Genomic DNA, 19324 nt, shown 5'->3' with positions numbered 1-19324 from the left:
CTTTTTTTTTTTGCTCCCCTCCCTTCCAGATCTCCCCTCCCCTCCAAATCATGCCTTCAGTGACTTCCCACCAACAGCTCCAGTTGCGCTGGAAATCATTTTGCTAAAACCAAGATTATGTGATGGATTTTGCTTGACTTTTGTTATAGGTTATATCATTGTACAGGCCAGACAGCTGTAGCTACCAAGCCTATTGCTACCCTATGGGTTTCTTTATTTCTAATAGCAGTAACACAATTATAGTCAACATTAATCAAGGTTTTTGGACAACAAACCACATAGTCATGCTGGTGCAAACCACATGTGTAGATGAGAAAAGCTATGGCTTGAGTTGGCTTGTCTTATTCCTACTTGAATCCAGGGTGAATTCAGATAATGCAAATACTTTCTAACCATGGACAGTTTACGAGTGATGTGCTGGATTATTCCTGTTGATAGACAAAATCTTAGAGAGCAGATTTGGGGTATTTTTGGTTTAATGATTTAAATATTTAGAAATAAAGTAAAATCTCAGCTTAACATCCATATTTTTTTGCTCCCTGGATTGACTCCCAGGCAAGTAATAATATTTTTGCATTGCTAAGCTGCGGAAACTTCTGTACAATCATTTGAGAGAAGTTTTTTTCTTTTTTGTAATTCATTTAAACTGTAATTGATGCCACAGGGAAGTATACTTGTAGCTGTGCTTTAGGCCAGTACTACTATGTGTCGGGTTGTAACAATGAAGGCTGAGATTGCCTCTTTGAGCAGATGACAGTAGTAAATGAAAGTGGTTTTCTGCCTAACTTGTGTGATTTCACTGAAATCAGTAAATATTTCTGGAAAAAAAAGAAATTTTAAAACCTTGCACTTGGGTTGAAAGGTTTCATTTGAATGTTTTTCCACATTTACCATTTCATTTTTTGTTTTCAAAACTGCTGTCAAGAAGAAACTGAAACACTTTGGTATAAGATGTGATTGTAAAATTCTGTAAAGAAGCAACACATTGTGACTAACTGTAAAAATAACTTCCCTGAAAACCAATGCCACCAAACTGGTATAACTGCTCAGTTACTTACGGTGGTGCCCTGAATCTTCTCTAGTTTGAGCAAATCATGAAGCCACTGTAGCTTCTAATGAAGTCCTGGAGCAGAAGCCTCTGTGTGGCCAGATCATGTCCATGCACTAGATTTATGTGGAGACACATGTAGTTATCTTCTGTTGCTCCACTTTCCAGCTCCATCATTAGCTACTGTGAAATGGGCAAAAGAGGGTGGGAGAGGAATCGTGGCTGTGGTAAGTCGCATGTCAGCATTTCGTGTGTGAGGCCTATCGCTGCAGGCACTGCCAGTCAGTCTGTGCTAATAAAGACCAGAAGCAACAAGAGGTTGCGCTGATGAGGGAGTGTTTTTACTACAGGAGGAAAGAGCCAAAAACCTCAGTAAGTTTGAAACAGCAGAAGGCCAGAAAGCAACTGGCTATTTACATAGCAGATGTGGGGTTTTTTTAACTAAACCTTTTATAGGCCTAATTGATTGTCCTAATCTTCTGGCACATAGCAGCCTCTCATTTCAAGCCCATTGATGATGGAGCTCTGTAAGCAACAGGCAATGTTAAAAATCCATTAGCCGACCAGAAATGATATTAAATCCCTTTGCTGAGGGCAGACTGTTCTTTTGTTCTGTAACTCTTCTCCCACATTTTAAGCAAGCCCAGAGCCCTGCTCTTCATTTTGCAGCATAGTTTCTGTTCAGATACTGTTTTTCTGTTTTCCAACTCCTCTATAATGGTACAAGGCCCTTGAAAGATCAAGGTTTTGGCACATATAAGTGGCCCTACAAAATTCAACTGCTTTTTCAAAGTGTCTCAAAACACACAAAAAAAGGCTGTAACTGGATGCCTTTTCATTCCAATGCATGTAAGAACACAGGTACAAATAACCTGAGCCTGCCAACATGGAGATCTTGTTTGAAATCTGACTTTCATCATCTTCATCTCAAGAAGAGTTACTGAACACACGGTGTTTACTAACATTACTGAGACCAAGATCAGCCACTGATCTCTGGTTATCCTCCTTTGGGATACCACACCAGGTTTAATTTCTCCATGTTCCCTTGTCCTGTTCAGCTTTGGTACCATCATCATCTCTGGAGCCATTCAACATCACCTCCCATAGGCAAGCCTATGCCTATCTTCTTTGAGCTATTTTCCTTCTCAGCAAAGCAACCTGGTGCAAAGATCTACAACCACAGGCTCAGCAGTCAAGAAAATTGTCTAGAAAAGTAGATATTGAGATACCAGTGTCAGTTTGTTTGGAGCAAAGAAAGTTAAATATGATTTATTGTGTTTGGTTTTTAGAGGACTGGGACTTTTTCTTTCGATAATAGCTAGCTGTTAGTTTATTTATCATGGTGTTCCAGTATCTTAATTAACATTTAGATGATCAAAAACCTGAAATGATATTTTAAGAAGTACGGAGGTGGATATTTCCTTTTAGGGACAAACATTTATAGCAAAGCTGCTGAATATGTGAAAAGTGCATTGCAAAAAAACCTCTTGTGGCCAAATTTTTCAGCATACGGCAGTGAGTTTTGTCCTCTTCTGATCACCAGACATCAACAATGAGAATCACTTTTGCACCAACAGGCAGGAAAGGCCTATTTGCATTTTAAGAAAGTCTTATTGTTCCTGAACCACAGAATAAAATGTCTGGCAGAATCAGAAGTTCTTTGTCAAGGAGTACAGAGTTGATTTGCAAGAGGAATAAAGGCATTTCCTCTTGCTGATACGTATGATTTAAAACCATGAAGTTAGAAAGGACTTTATTTTAGCAGGGATATTTTTCTTCTCTGTAACAGCCTTGAAGAAAAACCTGCCTATTACTGCCTCAGTTTTTTCTCAGCATGTTGTTTCTAAAGAAAACTATGTCACTAGGAAGTCAGTTCTAATTTTATGTGCTGTTTTGTAGCCTGCCTACATGCAAGGCAACTTTTCTTGCTATTTAAACATTGGATATTGTTAGGAAATCGGGTGGGGTAGGCACTCAAACAGACCCACACCTCAGTGACATATAATCTAAAATTTATTGATTTGGCAGAACAGGTAGCATGGTTGGATATCAAGTCCTATTCTACAGAACATAAATATACAAGTCCCAGCTTCTCCCCACACCCCGTTTGGTTTAGACTGACACAAGGTGAACTCAGGGGAATGGGACACTCCAACCAGTGAAGGTGTCAGCTCTAGACCTAGCAGCTTGGTCCTGAATAGAGGGTTCCTCCTCTAGCTCCCACATGTTGTTGGACATCCCTGTACCCCCATCCCAAGGAGCTACTGATCTAACCTACCCACAACTCTGCATATTTTGAACTGGCAGATTTAACTGTAAAAAAAGAACCAACACAAAAAAAAACCCCTTACTAAAGAGTAAAACCTTTGAAGTCAATCCCATGCTGCCGTTATTCATGAAAAATTGCCTAAATAAGATTTTTGCCTGTTTTTCTCTGTGTGTTTTGAACTTTTTCATCCTACACATCTGTTACTCATGCATAGAATGCCTTTGCCATGGTCTTCAAATGAGTGTAGACTATCTAGTCACGTCAAAAGAGAAGGGTATCTATAAAGTGCAATTTCATCTCCTTAAAAAGGAAAAATTATCCTTTTGAATCATCAAAATGACAATGCCAAGAGCTGCCACAATACATTTATCTGTGGGCCAGTTAGGAGCAATAAACAGCAGACCCCAAAATTATTATGTCCTCTTTTTATTACTTTTTTGAACAATCCATTCAGTCCTGTATTTAGCAGTGGAGAGTGCAATTGGAGGATCATTAATTGTGAGGTGAATATTAGTGTATCAGTCAGCGCACCTGGCAACCGTGCATCCATCAACTTGAATTATCAGTCAGGCATCGGATGGCAATGACTTCCAGCGGTCGGCCGTTTAGGGTGGCTGGGGAAATCTGGGTTCAGGCTTTGATCTATAGCTCGCCTGATGACCAGTTGAGGATCTGCGCCTCTGTCCTCTCCACAGTGTCAGCTGGGGCAGGCGATGGGGTCCAAGCATCAGTTAAGAAAAAGCATCAGAGGGGTGCCAAGTATTAAGGCAGAGAAAGTGGGCAGTTCCTGAGGTGGCAGGAGGCACTCGAGGAGGCTGAAGGCCAAGGAAGGGCAAGCAAAGGGATGCCCAACTCATCGTTACAAACCTAATGATTTGGGGGGGATTGAGCTCAAGATTTTTAACTTTCAAGGTGTGGATGTCCTGCGTAGAAAGTGTTGTTCTCATCTACCCACAGCTCTCAACTGAGGAGGAGCAGAGGAAGGAGGAGGGTGAGTGTTTGTCCAGCAGCAGCCAGCCACAGGGGTGAGAAGTAGCCATAGGGGGATTTTTAAAAACAGTCTCCCTTTCAGCATCAGAGCTTTTATGCAAAAACAATTAAAAAAGAAGAAGGGGGTGGGAGAGGAGGTTGCGCAAAGGCTTAGAGACAACTGCAGGTGCACCAGTGCCATTTCAGGGACTTTTCTTTCTCCTTCTAAGGTGACATCCTAAGCCCTTCACTGCTACAATACTGTCCTAGCTTGCTTAAAATTCTCGTTTCCCATAAAATCTGGCACAGAGACAACTTTCTGGTGACAATTGCAAATGCGCTTGGGCAGAAAGGGGCAAGGCACTCATTATTTTTATCAGCCTCCCACAGCAGAAGTTGAAGTTCTATGGAAAATATGTAATTTCAAATGTATTTATTTATGAAATTTTAAAATCAAAACAATTTCTGACTGACATGTTCCTCTCAGCTGGAACAATAAAAAATTGTGGTTGGATCATAGCTGGATTAGCTGGAGGTGAGAATCTCTCTGTGTCTCTTTCCCTTCTTCTTTCTCTCTTTTATAGACCTGAATCTTTTTATCCTCTCTTTTTTTTTTTAAACTTTCGCATAAGTGCCTAGTATAGTTATCTTTATACAGTCAGCATAACGTCATGTTGTTACCAACATTTGCGGTTTTCTTTCAAATTTCTCCAGGCTGTAGGGCTTGTTCTCCCTTTATAGCTATTAATCTTATGTTGAGTCTTGAAACAACAGGCAAAAAGCTTCAGCCAACAGTGCTGTGGCCATAGCTGTGCTGGCCAAGAGGATGATAAAGGTTCCCCTCGCATGTGTGTGATAAACATAATTCTCATTTGCATTCCTTAGGATAAATGTCACTTTCCTGAAATGCAGAGTAGTTACAAAATTACTTTTGTAGGAGAGACAGACATAAAGACTTGGAATAAAATTCTGCCCTGTCTCCTCTGTCTCTGCCTCCAGATCTTTCCATACACCTATACTGAGGAGTTCTGTTTCCATTTATGCTTCCTTCAAAAAAGGCTTAGATTTACAAAAGTGATGCAGTGTGTCCTTTTGGTAGTATTTAAGGTCAGATTATCAGAACAGTTTAAGATTTAATTTTCTGTAGCTGTTCTGGAAGACCTAGCCACTGGTTTAGATATTCAAGTGGGAGCTGACCCAGTCATAGAGTATTTCTAGCAAGGTGTTATTAAACATGACCTGCTTCTCAAAACAATGCGTCCTTCCAGTGCCGAGTGTCTGGATGCATTAGCTGGTATCTGAAGAAAATGACTGTGGCAGAACCTCATTTGTAAATTTAAGAGCTACTCAGGTAACCTGACATGAAATTTCCTCATTTGCTTCCAGTGAAACACTGATTCTTTTGTCTGTTTCGGCTTTTCATTTGCAAAAGGCATACTAGCCTTTACAGACTATGAGATAATTAATAGATACATTAGTACATAGGACATAGAGGACGAATGTGCAAATGTATGTGTGAGTGGTTTTTTCCTATATGAATTTGACATATACATTGACAGTTATGTTTTGTTTATGGACACTACGAGTCAGCTAAACATGTCCAATACTTTCCATTCTAAACACCCAGTTTTAGCAGCTTGCAATTTTTACAACTCAAATGCCAGCATCTGGGCCAAACAGTGCTGTATTAGTAACAGCTCTGACAGTTTTACCCATTAGTCCCTCAAATGGGAGCCATCCCATCCAAGTTTTGGCAAACGTACTCATATCACAGGGCATAAAGAGGCAAAGATAGTGAGCCCATAGTAAAGTCCATGAGGCTATTAATCCCCTTGTATTTGGAATTAGGCTACTATGGTACTCAAGAGATGATGCTTAAGGACACACACTGTCCAATGAAAGTAAAAAAGAAGTATTGAATAGGGCTGCCCATTCATTGAACACTGACCTCCCTGTTCAGTGAATGAAGTAGCATGCCTTGCATAAAAATAGTGATAATCACATCCCTAGATTGCAATCAAAAAGTGAATGAGCAGAACCTTTGTTCTGGCATGCTCAGCATTTAACAGATTAAGTAAGTAACCTTAGTAAGGGTCTTTGGAGAAGAGCGTGAGAGGGATGATTACTTTTTGAAGGTAGTAACAAAGAGTCCACCAAAGCTGTTGGCCTACTCCCCCTTTGAACAAAAAAACAGAGAAAAAAGTAGATAGGGTACTCCAACTTTAGCTTAGTTGCTAAGCGTTTAGTTCCTCTATTTCTGATCCACCACAAATTGAAATGATTCCAGGTGAGCTAAGAGTACTTTATACCAGTAGTTTCCAGCTGTGCTTTGAGGTTGGCATAGGGGAATATCTGCTACTGGGAATAAATGGTAGGCTGCAATCAGGCTGACAGCTATTTAGAGGGGCAGGAAGCAAACAAGACAGTGATGGTCAGGCTTGCAGGTCATCAGAGTATGTTCGGCAGAAGTCCCTGAGGAGAGTGTTTTATTATCCCAGACCTCACTGCTTCTGCAGGAACACTCCCCTCTCCAGACACTGCAGTGGCCATCTCAAATATGAACTATCTCCTTACTCTTCCCCTTCCCATGCTTCAGTCTACAGGAAGATTAACCCAGTCAGAATAAGCATACCAGAGAGGCTTTCAACTTCAAACAAGCCCTGGTACCCTATGGCAGATAAGTGAAATGATACTGATTCCCCTCAAACAGTCTGTCCTATTGTGGTGGTGGTGTTATTACTGTTATTGCTATTATTGTTGTCATCATCATTTTTTACTTTTAGTCATTAATACCACTTATTTCCTACTATTTAATGTATGTTCACACCAAATTCCTAGCTTTCTTATGCTCTCTGGGGGAATTTATTGGCAAATAATGTTTCAACACATTGCTATATCCTGTGCCACTACTTTAGGCATAATGAAATACCTCTCTTATACCAGCATGACTGTAGGACTCTGACCATACTCACTCAGCTTTACATAACTTGTTTGCAAGATCCATGTTCTGCCTGCTTTTTCCCCATTTCAAACTACCAGGATGCCTTCCAAAACCAGCCCTATTCAGGCAACTGTAAAGTCAACGGGCTTGCTTACATGGGAGCCCAAAAACTGATGCAGCGGGTCAAACCCTGGTCTCATTTACACCTGTACTGAATGTGGATCCATTCTCCATAACGTGAGCTGTGGCTGTGCCTCAGTTCTGAATCTTGGGAGCTTTTGGGTCAGATATGTTGCTGATATGTAGTTGTCTGATCTCTGGCACACAGTTTTGAAATAGCTTAGCCATGATTCTCTGCGGAGGTTTGATTTAGTGTGATGGAGATTAGAAACTGAGGAAGAAGAAATCCTGGGGAAAAAAGAAAACGTGGCTTGTAGAAATGCCTTTTTCAGAGCTTGAGATACAGTAGTTAAGTGTAAATACAGAATAAATGCTGCTTCTTTAAGCCCTTTAGTTATTCCTGAGTGAGAGGCAGGGAGATACATACAAATTATTTCCAAGCTGCCTAGTCCCACAGTAAACCAGGTAGTTAGAAATGACAATGAATTAAAGATTGAAACTTTTGGTAGTTATAGGGAATTTCATTTTGATTTACAAAGACTTCTTGTAGACTCAACTGTGTGACTGAAATACTTTTCCTCTCCTTGAAGCCACTACTTACCTACACACAGGTAACAAATGGCATTCAGCAATAGAAATAGTGTTGCTGTTTTGTAATTTATTGTCATATTCATTTTCACATGACCACAGACTTCTGTTCTGAAGAAGCTGGGTTTTGATTTTTGAAAGTAGCACAGATACTTTGCATTCATTTTGCACATCATTTGAATGCACCGTTGTATTGACAATTGTGTATCTTCTGTGATCACATGGTCATAACATGTTAAGGACCAATATCCACCTTGTAATGTTAACACTAAAATGGCTGGAAGAGCGTAACACAGCCAGCAGAAAGGACTGTGAGACCAGCTACCTTTTCAGCTGGATCTCAGGAGCAACTTGGTAAAGCAGGTAAGAGTTATGCCAGTACAGACCAGCGTGAGAGGAGAATTAGACCCAGTGTAAGCACTGACTCGAAAATACATGTTGCATAGGCAAAGTATGATGTCATTTTCCTTTTTTTCATTCCATCCTCCTTCCTGTTTTCTCACAGTGTCAGTTGCTAACCATTAGGAAGGGTGATTTAGCATTTCATCATCAGCAATAAAAGCACAAAGCCACAGAAGTCAATATTGGTTTGAGCATGTGTTATTGAAAAGAAACTATAACTGAAAAAATCCTCACAGCACAGTGATCCAAGTGCAACCATGCAGAAAAAAAAAAACCAAAAAAAACCCAGGGATGTGTTCTTCTAGTAAATCCTGTGTTTACTAGGAAAGAAGACCCCAGGAATGAGACTAGACGTCTGCACGTACCCGAGCAGTGAGGCACTGTGCATCGGCTCAGCTGAGAGGACGTAGGCAGGCAACAAGCAGGGAGCAGGCGCTGACCCCACTCCATGGGAGTCCCCGGGGTGCACCCCACACTCAATCCTATTCACTCCCCATCTCTCCAGCAGTCTCAGTAGGAAGGCAGGGAGGATGTTGGTTCCCTGTCCTGCAGGAAGCGCACAAGTGAAAGGTCTGAGCCTGGCTCACTGCAACCACCCCTGGCTCCTCCTGCCTCTATCTGGCTTGAAAGTGGCCACTTCAGGGACCTCGTCCCCTGAAAGCGGTCCTGTCAAGGCTTGTGTTTTGTCACTGACTTGATAAGCCCTTCCCTGAAGTGTTTTTTTCAGACGTAGCATTTCACTGAATGAAGTCAGCAGCATGTACATGGCGTTGAGTACTCAAATAACCAAGAGCTACATGAGTACTTTCAGATGCAGGATTCTTCTGACTAATATTCCTATAATGTCTGACTAATGACAGCCGGTTAAAATGTCAAGAGTTTTGGGGTGGTCTTTCACTACCTTGTTTCTTACTCACTCTCACAGTAGATGATAATTAACTGACATGTTGTTTACTCATTCCATTTTTAAAGTCCTGTGGGGATAAAAGAGTTGCTGCAGCTTAACTGCTTCTGCATAGTTTAGGAAGTCTTATGGGTGTATGAGTAAGAGTGGCTGTTCCTGCCTCAAAGCAAACAGGCTTGGCTCTGTCATTTAAGAGTAGGTCCACACTGAAGATAATGCAGAACTACTGTTGCCCAAATGGGAGAAGTCCGCTTCTGTAAGGCATATTTTCTCCCAGAGCTCCCCTACCAGCAGCACTGAACTTTTCCACTGCCAGTGATGGAGAGCAAGGTCAGACCCATGGCATCCTCACTGCCCCGCTCAGAGATGTGCAAGGAGCCCTTTCTGCACCCTCTGAGCACCGGCTCAAGGAGGTGAGAGCAGCAGTCCCTCGGCGCATGGGTGGGCAATGGTAAGGGAGCTGGCTTTGCCCTCTCACGCACCCATGGAGCTATCTCTCACTTGCAAAACCTGGCCCTCCGCTGATGGCCTGCCTCCCCAGGGCAGCTCCAGAGCCTGGGTGTTCCTTCAGTGGCTTCCTCAGCCATGCACGGCTCCCATGCCAAGCCCTTTCAGAGTAGCAAAGGGATTTTGCTTGATGTTGATGAGGCAGAGACATCACTGATAAGACTATCATACAACAGAGCATAATCCAACATATATCTAAAGGCAGCAATAGCCTAGGAAAGAACCTCAGGGAGAAATGCCTAAAATGGAGAGGCTGTAAAGAAAGTGCATGTATAAATGTATACGAAAAAAGTAGGCAAGGCGAAGAACACTGTCAATATTTACTCTGCTGCAACCGACCTCCCCATCAGTTCTTTCAGGTCATTCATTAAATGCATGGAAACTATTGATTTTGTCTAATTAAATCATTTCCGTGCATTTCACAGGGACAAATGCTAAGCATGGCCTGCGCTGTAAGGCTTGTAAGATGAGCATCCACCACAAGTGTGCAGACAGTATTGGACAACAGCGTTGCATGGGCAAGCTGGTAAGTGAGCAGCTCAGGGCTGCAAGTGCAGTGGGAGGCACCAGCTTGTGCTGGAGCCACTTGCTTTGTGTGCCTGACCCACAGGCTGGCATTTAGCTGGTGCATTAGCAAAACTGACACCAGGTCATTTTACTGAGGCGGGAAAAGTAAAGCCAGGTCATATTATCAATTTGGGCTACTGCCACCACACAAAAACCTGAACAAAAATGAAGCACAAATCTGGTCTGCTTTGTGGATGTGAAAATACAGTTACATAATCCAAATTTAGCTAAATAATAAAATTAATTCCCTTGATTTAAACTGTGCTTGCTGTAGTGTAAGTCTCTCAAGGAATGCTATAAATTAGTCAAAATATTTCAATGGAGTTTAACAAATGAAAAATCCTTCAAATTATGTTTTATTGTTTTTTCCACTCATAGGGCTTGAAGAAAAAACATAATCCATCTTAAAAAGAAAACCAAAGGATATTTCACAGTGAGACACTACAGAATATGAAGCAATCTTTCAGTAGGAGAGGCTGGGAGGAGACTTGTCCCTGTATGGACACAGCTCCTTAGTGCCTGGGTCATCTTCTGAGCAGCAAATTCTCATTATTGGCAAAGGCAGGACACTGTGTTTGAGACTATTCTAACCCAACTTGATGACTTTTATGGGAATATGGTTCTTTTGGTTTCTTTTGGAAAAAGAACTTGGAAAAATGACCACTTGCAATATGAAAACTGAATACGTATATTCATGTTTCAGACTTTCTTAGATTTGTTGCAACCTGAAGGCACCTGAGACAAATATGAGCTAAAACCAAACAGTTTCAGTGTGTTAAACAATGAAAAGATGCAAGCATTGACTTCAAAAGGGCTGGAAATCTCACCTTTCTCTGGAAAGATCTTTCCAAGAGTATTCAGTGAAAGCTATTGAGGCAAATCTTTGTGCATTTAATCCATAATCGTAGCCCTAGTGTGAAGCATTTGGGTGTAGGAAGGTGGTCTCTGGAAAGCTGAATGACCTCATTGCAAGCCCTGGACAAGCCAAATATTAAATCACGTGAATTGTTTCACACATTTCTTGATTCCAGCCTCAGCTCTTGTGGTCACTAGTTTACAAAAGCAGAAAAGTAGAGTCCAAATTAACAGCAGGGCGTCATCCAGCAAATTCACAGGAGTTTTATGGGCTCATGTTATGCCTGAATCTAGTCTGGGGCAAACCGAAGCTGGAGAATCTGGAATTTATTCCTCTAAGAATCCAAATTTATCAGTCTCCTCATTCCTTCTCAATCTATACTGCAGCTCATTAGCAAAAGAACTAGTTGTTGAACTATCATTTTTTGATGTATACGGAACATAAGATATGGAAAACATATGCATCTCCATGAGGCTTTTCCACTTCTCACTGTGACTGGAAGTTCTCACAGCCTGCAAAGATTAGAAATCTGAAAGACCATTTGTGAATCTTTAATACCTTGAAGGGTGTTTCCAAAGACTTCAATGTTAGCACTTTCATTTTGAGATACTTGCTAGCTGAGATAGTAAATAGAGAGGTAACAGAAAGTGTTTAACCTTCTAGGAATGGTTTTTAGAGTGGTATAAGGCACCATTATTGGCCATATTGTGGTATTCTTTAATGGTATAGCTTGAGTTGTTATAGTGCATTTCTCTACAAATGGACATTGAGGGGGCATCTGGTGATGGCTTGGGGAGTTTTCTGACCTCACAAGACAAAAAAGCAGTAGAAGCTGCAGTCAGTCAGCAGCAAACCTTAGAAAAACCTATAGAAAGTCTCTAAATTCCTTGGATTTTGGAAGTGCGTACATGGGAACATGAGGATTTGGAGTTAGGGTGGGGAAGGGTAGTTGCGTGTTTAGCATTACATTACATAAGAAGAAAGGGAGAGGAAAACTTCCCAGAACCTCTAATGATTCAGCACTTCTGCTGCAATTAATTAGTGCTGCTTTTATGTAAAAGACAAAAGAAAAAGGGGAGCTGAAAATGAGCCCCTCCTTCCACATAAATATGGGAAATTGTTTTTTTCCAGGAGAAAAATCAAATAAATCCCTAATCTCTAAACCCCACAGTGACTCAACAACAGGAGGCAAATTTCCAGCCTCACCACACTGTTATGCCATTAGCCGAAGAGCTGAGGTTATTTCTACTACATCAGTCATGGCAGCAATGCACTTCACTTGTTTTTGCTTTCTCTCCCTCCAGCCAAAGGGATTTCGACGGTACTACAGCTCACCACTACTCATTCATGAACAGTTTGGCTGCATCAAAGAAGTGATGCCTATTGGTAGGTTTTGATTGCTTTTCCCTTCAGTCTCCCTTTGGCAGTGCTCTGCAACAGCAGCGGCAGACTTCCAGCCGTGGTATTTACCCTCAGCAGCCTTCCAGCTCCTTTCGGTGACTGGATGTCCTTCTGCCATCTCAGGAAAGGACCACTTCAAAGATACAAAGCTGGAAGAGGAGAGGGTGTGTTTATTGTGCGTTTCACTCAAAACCCCATACATACAACCTCTTAGCAACTACTAGTAGGCAGTCAGTTTAAAATTACTTGTCTGAGGACATTTACATTGTTGTTTTCAGCAGTTAGGGGGGAAAAAAAAAGTTAATTACATGGATTTCATCTAAGTTTCTCTTTCTAAAAAACATCCATCATTTTTGTCAGAAGTCATAGAAATGTTTTGAACAAACTCTGGCTAAAAAAAAAGAGGTGTGCTTTGCTCTCATCAAAATTCAAAATCCCATGTTTTTTCTCAGTACTTTGCCCAAAATTTCCCTTCTTCTACACAGTGCTACAAATGTACTGTAATCTATGTGCCTACCACCTTGTACTGCAAGGGAGGCTGAGGTCTAATAATGCAGTATGTAGAAGAGGATTTGAACTGAATTTGCTCATGCCAATTGAAGACATCCATTTCTCTGCCTTGGGAGATGACTTTTGGGGCCAGCTATGAGGGAGAGTGCGAGTGAGAATTGAATGGACATACGTCAGTGGGGGTGGTGGCCTTTCCGGCTACCCCTACACTGATCTGAGCAACCTGGAGCACATTCCCAACAGGCAGGTACTTACTCACACCTGCGTCCGGATGCCATAAAGCCCCACAGTGGGGTTGTCGGTACCTTTCAAGGAAGATCCAGGCCATCCTGTTTATCCACGTCAGTCAAGTAGGAGCACTCTGAGGGTAGATGGATAAAGGTGATGGCCCACCCATACCTCAAGGATGGTCAGGCACAACGCAGGGTTTTTTCCTTCAAGCATCTGCTGTTGAGAGCAATCCAAAAGGTCAGTGATAGGAACAGGCAGCAAACATGGATTAAAGCCTCCTGGTACTCTGTCTTCCTTACCTCAGTGTAGGCAGCATCAGTGGTGATTAGAGAAGGAGTATGGCAGATAAAGAAAGACGAGGCAATGTCAGGGACCCAAAGAGCCTGTATGAGGGGAGGATGATCTTTATGGAAGCAGAGAGGCAGCAGAAAATTGCTAGCAAAAGCCAGTTCCACTAAATTCATCAAACACTTTTTATCAGGATAGTCTCTCAACTTGTGTCTAAGTGTACACCCCACCATGCTGGTAGAGGCAGGTGTTTCTCCAAGTGGAGCAGGAACATGACCAGAAATACCTTCGAGGGACTGATGCATGTTTTGCTCCTTCTGTTGCAGCCTGTGGAAATAAGGTTGACCCTGTGTATGAAACTCTCCGCTTTGGGACCTCCTTAGCCCAGAAAACCAAAAAGGGCAGTTCTGGAAGTGGGTCTGACTCTCCCAACAGAAACTCTGTGAGTATCCCACATCTATCTTCCATTTTCTTTCTGAGGGAGCAATAGATAATCATTCATAGGAGTTTGTATCAGAGTTCACAAAACTTGTATTTCAAACTGTAAAAAAAAAAAATAATCTCACTCTCAGCTTACAAAATGAGACCAGAAAACACATTATTTTTGCAAACTCAGGTTTTAAGTATCTTTTAGATGACTCTTGAGAAAAAGGGAAAAACACAAATTAAATGGATAATATTCTTTTATTGGATTGGAAAAGGAAATTATGTTCTTTTGATTTTGCATATCTGTGTAAAAGCAGAACAGAGATATTTAAACTGTCATGCTGGAGTAGATGCATCCTGCCTGTTGTTGATGGTGGACGTTTACCCTTCATACCAGTGATAGCAATGGGTTGGAGTCTTCAGAGCCTAGATTTAAAAGTACAAGCTCCACAGTACAAGCCCAGCCAAAATTAAGCCACTGCTACTGCAACAAGGCGATGGACTGGCACCTCCACCCCTGCCCAGGGTAGTCTCGGGAGGGACACGTCACAGATTTGGGCTCCTCTCTCCAAGCCCCAAATATAGGCAGGTGTGCTCAGCTGCTTGTATCCAGACAGGGAGATTTTCACCTTCATGTTAATCTTTGTCATTCACTCTCTCCTATCATAAAAGTCACGTTCTTCAGGACAATGGCAGAAGAGCTGGAGAAGGAGGACAAGGGAAACGATAGTTCCCTTAGCCCTGCCTTTGCTAAATCCATACCTAGTTCAACAGTAATAATTACCAATTTCTTCCTTACAGAAATGGTTATTTCAACAGTATTGGGACCCATAAAATCAGGAGCTCATTCATGGTGTTGAAAGAATGTTTCACCTCCAATAAACAGTCACTTAAGCCTATGCTTGAGGCTCTCTTTTTTTTCAAAGAGATTCTCCCCACTCCCACCAAAAAAAAAAAAAAAAAAAAAAAAAAATCTCACCTGAGTACACTGGAGGCTAAAGCTGATTGTCATGTCTAAAAATCAGACCCACGTTATCTGACAATCTCTTCTGCACTCACCTTAGTGTAAAAATCACCAGGCACAAAGACATAATGAGACTTGGTCTCCAGGCCTCAAAGCAGATACTTACATGTTTAATTTAAAGTTGTGCTAATATCTGTTTATGCTAATATCTGTTTATGTTTGGTACAACATTTCCCTGGCACTTAAATGTATGCTCACTCATATGGCTGAACTGTAACCTCAGGTGGCATAGGTGGCCTCTAAACAGACATCCATTTGTGTCAGATGGTAAAGAAAACAGACAAATTTAAACAAGAACTAAGTGAAATCTGCAAGGCAGTTATTAAAGGATATGTCCTCTATCCACTCTTGTTTGTGCCTTAAAAGGAATTTGGTAATTTCCATTCTTTTTTAAAACCCAGAATGACTCTACCACCTGTCGCATTGTGATTACAGTTCTTTCTTTCAATTATTTAATTTACTTTGAAACAGAAGTTCTACAAATGTAATTGTTGCTTTCTAAATCAATAAAGCATTCTTTTGAATTATGAATGGCAACTCAAGCACAGAAATCATGAATGCTGTGTCAGCTTGCCCTAGGGAGCTGATCATAACTAGGTGGGGGGTGGGTGTAGAATGAGGAATGCAAGTTCATTATGGGAATTTCTCCAGGGTATTGAGGCTGAGACAGCACATAGCACGTGTCAGCATACGGAAAACAGAAAACGTTAGAGAACTGAATAAACAGACAAGTGAAACCATAACTTCTGCCAGTGCAAGCCTGTGGATTGAGACAAGGATAAAAATGAGGGGTGGACACAACCCTGATCCAAATGATGGGGCCATGGAGCTTTACAACTGTGATGTGTGACCCAGGAGCAGGCACTGACCAGTGATGTGACACAGAGCCCTTAGAGCCCAGGTAAAAATGCACAGGAGTGTGTGAGCTAGCAGCACGTGTGCCGTTAATAATGCACAGGGACTAAGATCTTTCCCCAGTGGTCCTCACTTCTGTGCTGCTCTGCTCCTCTCAAAGCAGAAGCAGCAATGCAGCTATGAGGCTTACAGCTGGAGCTGGGGAGCGCTTCAAGGTTCTGCCCTGTCACCAAACCAGGGACACCATGGACGTGGTGACACCTGGGATGCTACTTCACCTCGCAAGTGGTGTCCAAGCTCCCAAAGGGCTAGCTCTGGATCAGAGCAGCATAGCTGCTCCTGCTGAAGGTAGTTAAAAGCAAAGGCAACTAGCCTAGGAGCCCTGCCTTGCTTCTACAGCCATGAAGCTTCCAGGACTGCAGTTTGTGTCTCTGCACAGAGTAGAGATAACCATCTTGCTCTGACCTAGCCAAGGTATTTTTAACACGACTGAGCAGTGTGGACACACCCACTGTGATTTTTCAGCCTGGATTCTGCATTTCCCATAAAAGAAAGTGGCCATATGCTCCAGATTTACTACCTACTGCTTCCTTCAAAAATGTGCTTCTGCAACCCACATTTATACAGAAAGTCACTTGAGGTGATGTAAATGTGATTGCAGTTCTTGTTAGTTATTAGTGGATAGCATCTTCTCAAAAGCAGCTTTGTATCTGTCATTTCTATTAGACTGTTTGTCATACAGCTCTGGACTGAAAAATCATTAAAGGTAACTGAGGTTACTTCAGGAGGTCTTGGATGAGGTATATTCTGAAAAGACAGTCACTGCACATCCCTTATGCAGTAGTACCCAAAAAATAGGAAGCTAATCAGCAATTATGAAGCTAGTCTATGAAGACTAAGGAACATGCTGTAGCAATGAGCTGAAAAATACCTGGGACTTATTATTTCAACAAAGCCAGTCTTTCCCTTCTCCACCCAGAAACTAGAAATACCTAGATATGCTCTACACTGACTCCATGTTAGCACTGCTATTACAGTGCCTTCTCATCCAGGGGTGACCCATTTGTGAAAGCAGCAAGACAAGCGTGACCTGCTGCAAAAGGCTCAGTCTAAAAACAAGGCATAACAGAGCAATAAAGTAGAAGGCTCTTAAAATAATGAGGGAAACAAGATAACCACAAGATACCTGTGGCATAAATCTACTTTTAACCTCTTTGTTCATTAATATCCCTGGATGGAGAAGTAGCTAGGAAATTACTAGACAGGGGAAGTAAAATTGTCAAAGTACTTTCTAAAACAAGCTTTGTTGTCAACACTAGTAAGAGGAAAAAAAAATATAAAAATCTATAAAGCAATTCAGATTTTGTGCTCCCTGAACAAAAGCAGAGAATGTTCCTCATTTGGCTTTTCCTCCAGTAATGCAGGCAACGGACAGAGCTATGTGTACAGTATAATTGTAAAGTGTCATGGAATAATGAAGTTAAATCCTTCCATGTGTCTTAAAATACTGTTAACAAGAAATAAACAAAGCTTAGGAGCCTATAAGGATTTAGTTTTCCAGGTTAGAGAGAGCACCTGACTCGAGTTCAATGTTTGTGGTTTTTATGGTTATCAGAGATGTTTTACCCAAAAGAAGTCACGTGTGGAGAGTTGAGAAACTGAAGTTCCGTAAGGTCAGATTTGGAGAGAGTTGTTTGGAGCAGCTCCTGGTTCCTGTTGGGCTATACATGGAGAAGCTGACTACCCAACCGAGGAATCTGGTGCCTTATGCAGAGATTACTTCTGAGGCTTGAGATTATGTCATCCCATGTTTTCCTGCACCCTAGAACAATGGGTCCCTAATCATGATTGACATTAATATGGTACAAATAAGAAATCATAGTAATTCTAACAACAACATTTGGGTTTCATTTTTCCCTAACCATACCAGCCAGATGACTGTTTGAAAAGAAAGTGAGGGCAGATATTTAAAGTCTGACTTCACCAACTCTATCACACTCCAGCTCTTTCTTTCACAGCATATTAACAGAATTAAAATCACCTTTACATTACAGTTATTATACTGAATAATGTATTCAGGGTTAATAAATTGTCAATAGTTTCAATTAATGTTGTCTCCCTGGTAGATAGCTATTTAGTATACCTGCAGGATGTACAAATTCCCCTAAGTCCCTTCTATTTTATACAGAGAACCACATTGTTTAACACAATCCTTTGTTCCTTAACTTTCACTTCACTTTGTACTGAAGAAATCTTTTGTACTTCAGACTGTAAACTTGGTCTGGAGTTCTTTCTGGGCTTTCATTGCTCCCTGTGAAGTAGATATTTGTCATGCATCACCAGATACAGTGTTTTCTGCAATCCCATTAGCCTGACTTGCTCTGCTCTGATAGCACCCAAGTAGTGCATTCCCCAAAGGCTCTTGTGTGGTCTTTTTTCACCTCATCGGTCACTTTTTCTGGCTTATCCCATCTCATTTGCTCTTTCTGTCCCTGCAGACAGCTGACCTGGCAGAAGTTCCTGAGGAAGGTGATAGCTCTGCAGGCACCCTTGACATAAGCAGGAAACGCAGCAACAGCGGTGAGTGCTGCCAGGCCAGGATAGCATCTTCAGATGTATAGGCCTGTGTACAACCTATTTCAGATGGGTGTTTATGGTATGTCCATGTTTTAGCAGCATTCTGGTTTTCAAAGTGGAAGGTGAGTGGGGCAGGTAGTTGGTGCAAGAATTTGGGGAATGGTTTTTGCCATTCAGATGAAATCCAAGCCACCAGTTTTCTTAATTTGTTGTGTCCAGACCCGACACTGGACAAGGTTCAGGTCCGTTCCCTATCTCTTACGCTTCAGGAACATGACTGTAGACTAATCACTGAACATGCTTCAGTTCCACACAGGCAAAGCGGAAAAAAATAATTCTTTCTTTTCCATACATTTGACTTGTCTCCATGTCTCTATATACCATAACCTCTTTGGGACAGGAAATGAATCATATAATATCCATATGTCTGTAAAATATCCAACACAAAGAATCCTGATTATAATTGCAGCTTCTCAGTACAACTATAGTATATGCCCAGTAATATTAATAGCCCAATTCCTTTATCTGCTTTGCAGCACAAGAGTAATGTTTTTACAGCATTGGTATGATGGGATTTCAAGACCATCATACCAACTGAGAGCTTAATAATGAAATCTCAGCCACTGAGGGATGGTGTTTGTGACCCTGTTCTTGAACTCAGTCATGGTGAGGGAAGCAATAAGTACAAAGGGGTTTGCAACACTAAGCAAAACTTCAGGCCCAAACCATCAGAGCAACTTCTCAAGCAGCACCTAAACCTGAAGGCTGCTTTGCTGAATCTCACATGAGAGTACAGTACAAAAATAAATCACAGTGAGCATAGCTTTCTTCCTAGCAACCC

General features: G+C 41.6%; 1 protein-coding gene across 2 annotated transcripts in view; it reads left to right on the top strand.

Annotated features, from left to right (window-relative positions):
- STAC (SH3 and cysteine rich domain) overlaps positions 1-19324 on the top strand; it is a 74004-nt gene that overhangs the window by 35970 nt on the left and 18710 nt on the right. For both annotated transcript variants that reach the window (XM_069809706.1, XM_069809715.1), the window contains exons 3-6: positions 10174-10274; positions 12476-12557; positions 13928-14043; positions 18405-18486. In XM_069809706.1, coding sequence (XP_069665807.1) covers positions 10174-10274; positions 12476-12557; positions 13928-14043; positions 18405-18486 — 381 coding nt within the window. The remainder of the gene's footprint in view (positions 1-10173; positions 10275-12475; positions 12558-13927; positions 14044-18404; positions 18487-19324) is intronic.

Source organism: Haliaeetus albicilla, chromosome 2 (genome assembly GCF_947461875.1).
Source record: "Haliaeetus albicilla chromosome 2, bHalAlb1.1, whole genome shotgun sequence".
Taxonomy (NCBI): domain Eukaryota; kingdom Metazoa; phylum Chordata; class Aves; order Accipitriformes; family Accipitridae; genus Haliaeetus; species Haliaeetus albicilla.
Note: the sequence above shows the minus strand (reverse complement) of the source record. Positions and strands in the feature narration are given on the sequence as shown.